The sequence below is a fragment of the Coturnix japonica genome, unplaced genomic scaffold (assembly GCF_001577835.2).
Source record: "Coturnix japonica isolate 7356 unplaced genomic scaffold, Coturnix japonica 2.1 chrUnrandom580, whole genome shotgun sequence".
Lineage (NCBI taxonomy): Eukaryota > Metazoa > Chordata > Aves > Galliformes > Phasianidae > Coturnix > Coturnix japonica.
Window position 1 is genome coordinate 5,316 of NW_015439954.1, and position 9,974 is coordinate 15,289.

Genomic DNA, 9,974 nt, shown 5'->3' on the forward strand with positions numbered 1-9,974 from the left:
AAACCAAAAAAAAATAAAAAACCCCATAACCCCCCATAGGGGACCCTCAAATAACACCCCATAGGAACCCCCATAGCAGCGCCCATATGGGGGACCATATGAGCCCCATAGAGACCATAGAGCTCCCCATACGGGACCCCTAAAACACCCCATAGGGACCCCATAGCAACTCGTCATAGGACCAAACCCACAGGGATCCCATAACACCTCCATATGGGATCCCTAGCCCCCATTAGGGACCCCATAAACCCCACTAGGGATCCCATAACGCCCATAACATCCCCATAGAGACTCCATAAGACCCATAGGACCCCATAACGCCACATAGAGACCCATAACACCCCCATAGGACCGGTCCATAACCCCATAGAGATCCCATAACAACCTCATAGAGACCGCCATAACACCCCAATAGGACCCCATAACCTCCATAGAGATCCATGAGCCCCATAGAGACCATACCCCCATAGGGACCCATAACCCCATAGAGACCCATAGAGCCCATAGAGCCCAATATGAGACCAAGAGCCCCATAGAGACCGCCATAAGACCCCCCATTAGGCCTGCAATAAAACCCCTATAGAGACCCCTGATCACAGCCCTATGAGACCCGCATATTACAACCACATAGAACCTCCATATACCCATAGGAGACCCATAACCCGCATAGAGATCCCATAACACCCCATAGAGATCCCATAACCCCCATAGGACCCCATAACACCCCATAGAGACCCATAACACCCCATACAGGGACCCCATAACCCCCATAGAGATCCCATAAACCCATAGGGACCCCAATAACCCCATAGAGATCCATACACCCCATATGGACCCCATAACGCCCCATAATTGAGTCCATAGAGCCCATAGAGACGCGCCATAGCACCCCTGGGTACCGCATCACACCCATAGGACCCATAATCCCACATAGAGACCCATAAACACCCATAGGGACCCGCATACACCCAATAGAGATGCCAACTACTCCATAGAGATCCCATAACACCACGATAGGGACCCATAGAGCCCCTGAGAAGACCATAGGGACCCCATAGACCCATAAGAGATCCATAACCCCCATAGGGGACCCCCACGCCCATAGAGACCCCCAACCTCCCATAGGGACCCCCCCAATAGAGACCCCCCTATATGGACCTGCCTCCCATAGGGAACCCCCATAGAACAACCCTATAAGAACCCAAAGACCCCTCCCCCGCGGCTGCCGCGCCCGACCGCCCTGCCATAGACTCCCATAGGAACCCCCCAATAGAGACCCCATATTAGAGACCCCTGTAGGGACCTATAACGACCACCCCCCATAGGGACCCCCCGCATAGAGACCCCCACCCCATAGAGACCCCCTTAAACCCCCATAGAGACCCCCCTATAGAGACCCCCACCCCATAAAACCCCATAACCCCCCCATTACCCCCTTAATCCTTCCACCCATAGAACAACCCCATAACCCCCATAGGTAACCCCCCTATAGACCCCCCCCCATATGGGGTCCCTGTGCCCCCATTCCCCCCATTAAGACCCCCCCTATTTCCACAGGCTGGTGGGACAGAGAGCTCTACTACTGACCCCCCCCAATGGCTGAGACCCCCCATAAATGGGACCCCCACCCTATAAATGGAGCCCCCCTTTAATGGACCCCCCCAATATGGCACCAACAACCAATATGGGCCGCCCAACACCTAATATTGGCCGCCCAGTTCTTCAATGATGGCCGCCAACAACCAATATGGCTGCCCTAACCCAAACCCCCCCAATCTGGCGCCCAACAAGCCCAATATGGCCAAACAACCAATATGGCCCGCCCAAACAACCAATATGGCCGCCAACCCAATAGTGGCCGCACACACACCAATATGGCCGCCCACAACCATATGCCGCCCAACACCAATATGGCCGCCAATCAACGCAATATGGCGCACCAACACCCAATCTGGCGCCAACAGCCAATAGTGGCTGCCAACCACCATATGGCCGCCCACACTACCGCAATTATGGGAACCAAAGAGACCCCATAGAGACCCATAGGAACCCATAGAAGCCAATAGAGACACATAGGGACCCATAGGGACCCATAGAGACCCATAGAGACCCTTAGAGACCCATAGGGACCCATAGAGACACATAGAGATCCTTAGAGACCCATAGAGACTCAATAGAGACCCATAGAGACCCATAGGGACCCCATAGAGACCCATAGAGACCCCATAGAGACCCACAGGGACCCACAGAGACCCATAGTGATACATAAGGACCCATAGAGAGCAATAGAGACCCCCTAGAGACCCATAGAGGCACATAGGGACCCTATAAAGACCCAAAGAGACCCCATAGCAACCCATAAAGACCCATAGAGACCCATAGAAACCCCATAGGGACCCATAGAGACCACATAGAGACCCATAGAGCCCCATAGGGACCACACAGAGACCCATAGAGCCCCATAGGGACCCCATAGAAACCCATAGAGCCCCATAGGGACCACATAGAGACCCATAGAGACCCATAGGGACCCCATAGAGACCCATAGGGACCCCATAGAGACCCCATAGAGACCCATAGAGACCCATAGAGACACATAGGGACAACATAGAGACCCATAGGAACCCCATAGAGCCCCATAGAGACCCATAGGGACCCTATAAAGACCCCATAGGGACCCATAGGGACCCCATAACATCCCATAGAGACCCATAGAGACCCATAAGGACCCATAGAGACCCCACAGAGCCCCATAGGGACCCATAGAGACCCATAGCGACCCCATAGAGACCCATAGAGCCCCATAGGGACCACATAGAGTCTATGGGGCGCTATGGGGCGCTATGGGGCTGACCTGATGGGCATGAAGTTGAAGATGTTGGGCATCCCGGGGCAGTAACACAAGAAGCAGCCGATGGAAACTTGGAACACGATGGCGATGAGCAGGATGTGGTTCCTATATATGGACCCATAGAGACCCATAGAGACCCATAGAGACCCCATAGGGACCCATAGAGACCCATAGGGACACATAGAGACACATAGGGACCCATAGAGACACATAGGGACACATAGGGACCCATAGAGACACATAGGGACACATAGAGATACATAGAGATCCCATAGGGATACATAGAGATTAACAGAGATTAGTAGAGCGCCCCCTAGCGGCTCGGAGGACTCATTGCAATCCATAGGGATTAATAGGGAACCATAGAGACACATAGAGATACATAGGGACACATAGGGACACATAGGGACACATAGAGACCCATAGAGACCCATAGAGCCCATTAGAGACCCCATAGAACCCCATAGAGCCCCATAGAGCCCATTAGAGACCCCATAGAGCCCCATAGACCCGCCATAGAGGCCCATAGAACCCCATAGAGACTCATAGAGCCCCTTAGAGACCCCATAGGGCCCCATAGAGCCCCCATAGGAGTCCATAGAACCCCATAGAGACCCATAGAGCCCATTAGAAACCCCATAGAACCCCATAGAGCCCCATAGACCCCCCATAGAGACCCATAGAGACCCACAGAGCCCATTAGAGACCCCATAGGGCCCCACAGAGCCCATTAGAGACCCCATAGGGCCCCATAGAGCCCATTAGAGACCCCATAGAGCCCCATAGAGCCCCATAGAGCCCCATAACCCCCATAGAGACCCACTGAAACAGGCCCTGCTGCAGCAGGGAGAGGCGTCGTGTTTTCCTTATCAGGACGTCGGCGATTTGACACATCTCGATGCTGATAAAGAAAACCGTGTAGCAAGTGTACTGCTGATAACGGCGCTGCTCGAAGGTCTGGGGGGATATGGGGGGTTATGGGGGGATATGGGGGGATATGGGGGGATATGGAAGGGATATGGGGGATATAGGGGGATATGGGGGGATATGGGGGGATATGGGGGATTATTGGGGAGGATATGGGGGATATGGGGGAATGGGGGGGATATGGGTGGGATTATTAGAGGGGATATGGGGGGATATGGGGGAGTATGGGGGGTATATTAAGCGGGGTTATGGGGGGATATGGGGGATAGAGAGGGGATATGGAGGGATATGGGGGGGGATATGGGGGGATATGGGCGCAGTATGGGGGTGATAAGTGGGGGATATGGGGATATGGGGGGATATGGCGGGGATATGGGGGATATGGGGGGTTTATGGGGGGATAGGGGGGGATATGGGGGGGATATGGGGGGAGATGGGGGGAGATGGGGGATATGGGGGGATATGGGGGGGGATTATGGGGGGGATATAGAGGGGATATGGGGGTATGGGGGGATATGGGGGGATATAAGGGGGTTATGGGGGGCATATGGGGGGATAGAGGATGGATATGGGGGATATGGCGGGGATATGGGGGGATATGGCGGCAGATATGGGGTGATAAGTGGGGGATATGGGGGGGATATGGGGGATATGGGGATATGGGGATATGGGGCGGATATGAGGGGTATGGGGTTATATTGGGGGGATTGGGGGGTATTCGGGGGTCCCTATAGGGCTCTATGAGGTGATATGGGCGGGCATGATAGGGGATATGAGGCAGATATGTGGGAGTATGGAAAGGATATGGGGAGTTATGGGGGGGAAATGTGGAGGATATGGAGGATTTGGGGAGATATGGGGGATATGGGGGGTATAGAGGGGATATGGTGAGGGTTATGGGGGAGATATGGGGGTCCCCTATGGGCTCTTATGGGGGTTATGGGGGATATGGGGAGTTATGGGGGGATATGGGGGGGATATGGGGGATATGCGGGGGATATGGGGGATATAGGGGGATTATGGGGGGATATGGGGGGATATGGGGGGATATGGGGAATATTAGGGGGGATTATGGGGGCAATGGTGGGCCAGTAGGAAGTTACAGATAACGATATATCCGATATATGGGGGGGGATAGGGGGGATATGGAGGTTGATATGGGGGGATATGGGTGGGGATATAGAGGGGATATGGGGGATATAGAGGGGGATATGGGGGATATGAGGGGGATATGGGGATATGGGGGGATATAGGGGTATAGAGGGGATTGGGGTGATATTGGAGGGGACATGGGGGTCTATAGGGGGGATATGGGGGGATATAGAGGGGATATGGGGGGATATGGGGGATATAGGTGGATATAGGGGGATATGGGTATATAGAGGGGGCATATGGGGGATATTGGGGGGATTATGTGGGCAGATATGGGGGGATATGGGGAGTTATAGGGGATATGGGGGGGATTATTGGGGGGATATGGGTGATTATGGGGGGGGATTATGGGGGGATTAGGGGGTTATGGGCAGATATGGGGGATAGGGGGGATATGGGGGATAGAGAGGGGATTAGGGGGGGATTATGGGGGATATGGGGGGTAATAGGGGTTATAGGGGGGATATATAGGAGATATGGGGGGATATGGGGGGATTATGGGGATATGGGATATAGGGGGATAATGGGGGATATAGGAGGGGCGGGATATGGGGGACCGTCTAGGGGGATATTGGATATGGGGATATAAGGGGTTATGGGGGGATTATGGGCGGAATAGAGAGGGAATATGGGGGCATATGGGGGGATATGGGAGATATGGGGGATATGGAGGCAGGGATATGTGGGGATATGGGGGATATGGGGGATATGGGGGATATGGTGGGGATATGGGGGGATATGGGGGGATATGGGGGGATATAGGGGGATATGGGGGGGATATGGGGGATATGGGGATATGGGAGATATGGGGGATATTGGGGAGAAGAAGTGGCGGATAGGGGGGATTATGGGGATATGGGGGGATTATGGGGGCAGATTATGGGGGGATACTAGAGGGGATATGGGGAATATAGGGGGTTAGGGGGATATGGATATGGGGGGATGGGGAGATATGGGGTCCCATATAGGCTCTATGGGGGGATGACCAGGGGGCTGCCCTGCAGTCCTCTGGTGGCCACCAGGGTGGCCGCTGTATCGTCAATTCTTTCTCTTATGGGTTCTCTATGGGAGGAGCCTATAGGGGATCTATGGGGGATCTATGGGGGATCTATGGGGCAGCTATAAGGCAGCTATAGGGGATATGGGGTCCCTATAGGTCTTTAAGGGGGGTTATGGGGGATATAGGGAGAAACAGGGGTTATAAAGGGGATATGGGGGCGTATAAGGGGGATACAGGGGGGCATAAGGGGGATATGGGGGGGTATGGGGGGGATATGCGGGGATATAGAGGGGATATGGGGGGGTATGGGGGAGATATGGGGTCCCTATAGGGCTCTATGGGGGTTTATAGGGGGATATGGACGGGGGGGGGATACAGGGGGATATGCAGGCAGATATGGGGGATTGGGGGGGCTATAGGTTATGGGGGGGGAAATTGGGGAGGATTGGGGGATTTTGGGGGATATGGGGGTAATATAGACGGATATGCGGGGGTCATGGGGAGATATGGGGTTTATATGGGGTTATATGGGGGATATGGGGTTCCCTATAGGGCTCTATGGCGGGGATATGCGGGGGGATACAGGGGCTGCCTGCAGTTCCGCGGTGGCCACCAGGTGGCGCTGTATCTCAATTCTCTCTATGGGTTCTCTATGGGAGGAGCCTATAGGGGATCTATGGGGGATCTATGGCTGGATCTATGGGCAGCTAAGGCAGCTATAGGGGATATGGAACAAGGTCCCTATAGTCTTTAAGGCGGGCTCTATATGAGGCGTAGGATGTGTATAGGGAGAAAACAGTAAGAGTGGCCTCTATAAATGGGGGATCTGGGGCGTATTAAGGGGACAGGGGGCAAAGGGGGATATTGGGGGGGTATGGGGGGATATGCGGGGATATAGAGGGTTCATGGGGGGGTCATGGGGGAGTATGGTGTCCTATAGGGCTCTATGGGGGTTATAGGGGGATATGGGGGATACAGGGGGATATGAGGCAGATATGGGGAGATATGGGGGGATATAGGGAGTTATGGGGGGGAAATGTGGAGGATATGGGGGATTTGGGGGGATATGGGGGGATATAGAGGGGATATGGGGGGGTATGGGGGAGATATGGGGTTATATGGGGTTATATGGGGGGATATGGGGTCCCTATAGGGCTCTATGGGGGGATATGGGGGGGATACAGGGGGCTGCCCTGCAGTTCCGCTGGTGGCCACCAGGTGGCGCTGTATCTCAATTCTCTCTATGGGTTCTCTATAGCGGAGGAGGCCTATAGGATCTATGGGCGGATCTATTGGGTTCTCTCTGGGGATCTATGGTCGTTCTCTATGGGTCTCTCTATGGGGATTCTATGGGGATCTATGGGGCGGAGCTCACCCACTGCTGGCCGTAGCTGGCTCCTGCAGCTACCTGTTGGTGGGTGTCCTCCCAGTGGGGCCGCGCAAGCCCCACACACAGCAGAGCCACCAGCCCTCCTGGGCGGCATGGCCACAAAGTAATCGGTTGAATCCAGCAAAAGATCTGACATGGCACCTAATGGGGGGTATGGGTTTTATAGGGGGGGGTAATATTGGGGTTATATGGGTGGATATGGGGGGATATGGGGTTATATGGGGGGATTGGGGGATTATGGGGGCGATATGGGGGGAATAAAATGAGGTTAATATGGGGTTATATGGGGTTATAGGGGGTTATAGGGGGAATATGGGGGGGATATGGGGGGATAAATGGGGGGATTATTGGGGCGGAATGGGGGTTATAGGGGGGGTATATGGGGTTAAATATTGGAGGGGATATGGGATTATAGGGGGGATATGAGGGGGATATATGGGGCTTATGGGGGTTATTAGGGGGATAATGGGGTTATTAAAGGGGGGGATATGGGAGGAATGGGGGATTAATGGGTTATAGGGGGGTAATGGGTTTAATGGGGTTATAGGGGGGGATATGGGTGTATATGGGGGGATATGGGGTTATAATAGGCGAGAGCTATAAAATTGAGACATAGGGGGGCTATATGGGGTTATCGGGGGATATGGGGAGGATATTGGGGGCGATATGGGGTTATATGGGGTTATATGGGGGGATAATGGGGTTATAGGGGGGATATGGGGGATATGGGGGGATATGGGGTTATATGGGGCGGATATGGGGCTATAGGGCGGGTATATGGGGTTATAATGGGGTTATATGGGGTTATAGGGGGGATATGAGGGGATAATGGGGTTTATAGGGGGTTATTAGGGGGTTACTGGGGGGGATATGTGGGGTTTAGGGGTTAATAGGGGGGATATGGGTTATTATAGGGGGGATATGGGGGTATGGGCTGATTATGGGAGGAATATGGAGGGATATGGGGGTTTAGGGGGGGATAAATGGGGGATTATGGGAGTTATAGGGGGATATGGGTTATAGGGGATATGGGGGGATATGGGGTTATATGGGGGGATATGGGGTTATATGGGGGGGATATGGGGTTATATGGGGTTATATGGGGATATATGGGGGGATATGGGGGGATATGGGGTTATATGGGGTTATATGGGGTTATATGGGGGGATATGGGGTTATATGGGGTTATATGGGTTCTATGGGGTTATATGGGGTTCTATGGGTCCCATACCCCCCTGTATGGCCCCATGTGTCCCTATATGGCCCATATGTCCCATACCCCCCTATATGGCCCCATGTGTCCCTATGGGTCCCATACCCCCCTATATGTCCCTATGGGTCCCATAGCCCCCTGTATGGCCCCATATGTCCCATACCCCCCTATCTGGCCCCATATGTCCCATACCCCCCTATCTGGCCCCATATGTCCCATACCCCCCTATATGGCTCCATATGTCCCATAGCCCCCTATCTGGCCCCATATGTCCCATAGTCCCCTATCTGGCCCCATATGTCCCATAGTCCCCTATCTGGCCCCATATGTCCCATACCCCCCTATCTGGCCCCATATGTCCCATACCCCCCTATATGGCCCCATATGTCCCATACCCCCCTATATGGCCCCACATGTCCCTATGTGTCCCTATGGGTCCCATACCCCCCTATCTGGCCCCATATGTCCCATACCCCCCTATATGTCCCCATGTGTCCCTATGGGTCCCTATGTGTCCCATACCCCCCTATCTGGCCCCATATGTCTCATAGTCCCCTATATGGCCCCATACCCCCCTATATGTCCCTATGGGTCCCTATGGGTCCCTGTATGGCCCCATATATCCCTATGTGTCCCTGTATGGCCCCATATGTCCCTATGTGTCCCTGTATGGCCCCATGTGTCCCTATGTGTCCCTGTATGGCCCCATATGTCCCTATGGGTCCCTGTATGGCCCCATATGTCCCTATGGGTCCCATGTCCCCCCATATGTCCCTATGGGTCCCTGTATGGCCCCATATGTCCCATACCCCCCTATATGTCCCTATGGGTCCCATACCCCCCTATATGTCCCTATGGGTCCCATACCCCCCTGTATGGCCCCATGTGTCCCTATGGGTCCCATAGCCCCCTATATGGCCCCATGTGTCCCTATATGGCCCCATGTGTCCCTATGGGTCCCTATGGGTCCCTATATGTCCCTACGGGTCCCTATGGGTCCCTATATGTCCCTATGGGTCCCATACCCCCCTATCTGTCCCTATATGTCCCTATGGGTCCCTATATGTCCCTATGGGTCCCATAGCCCCCCGTATGGCCCCGTACCGATCTGGAAATAGGAATATGCCGCCAGGGGCTCGTTGACCAGCCGGTCCTTACGGGGGTTACGCGGCTTCAGGTGCATGATGTCGCTCTCGGCTCGTTCATAGGCCAGGGACACTGATGGGAACTGGGGGGTGAGGGGGGGATTGGGGTCAGTGGGGGCTATGGGGGCGTTATGGGGGCCTATGCGGGGGTCAATGGGGTCAATGGGGGCTAATGGGGTCAATGGGGGTATTGGGGTGAATGAGGTCAATGGGGTCAATGGGGGCTATGGGGTCAATGGGAGCTATGGGTTATGTGGGTGGTCTATATTTGGGGGATTCAGATGCGGGGGTTATCT

General features: G+C 54.1%; 1 protein-coding gene across 1 annotated transcript in view; it reads right to left on the reverse strand.

Moving 5' to 3' along the window:
- Window positions 1-2,841: 2,841 nt before the first annotated feature.
- LOC107307398 (potassium-transporting ATPase alpha chain 1-like) overlaps window positions 2,842-9,974 on the reverse strand; it is a 41,886-nt gene continuing 34,753 nt past the window's right edge. The window contains 5 exon segments of the mRNA XM_015850909.2: window positions 2,842-2,956; window positions 3,675-3,808; window positions 7,306-7,391; window positions 7,394-7,461; window positions 9,631-9,761. Coding sequence (XP_015706395.2) covers window positions 2,842-2,956; window positions 3,675-3,808; window positions 7,306-7,391; window positions 7,394-7,461; window positions 9,631-9,761 — 534 coding nt within the window.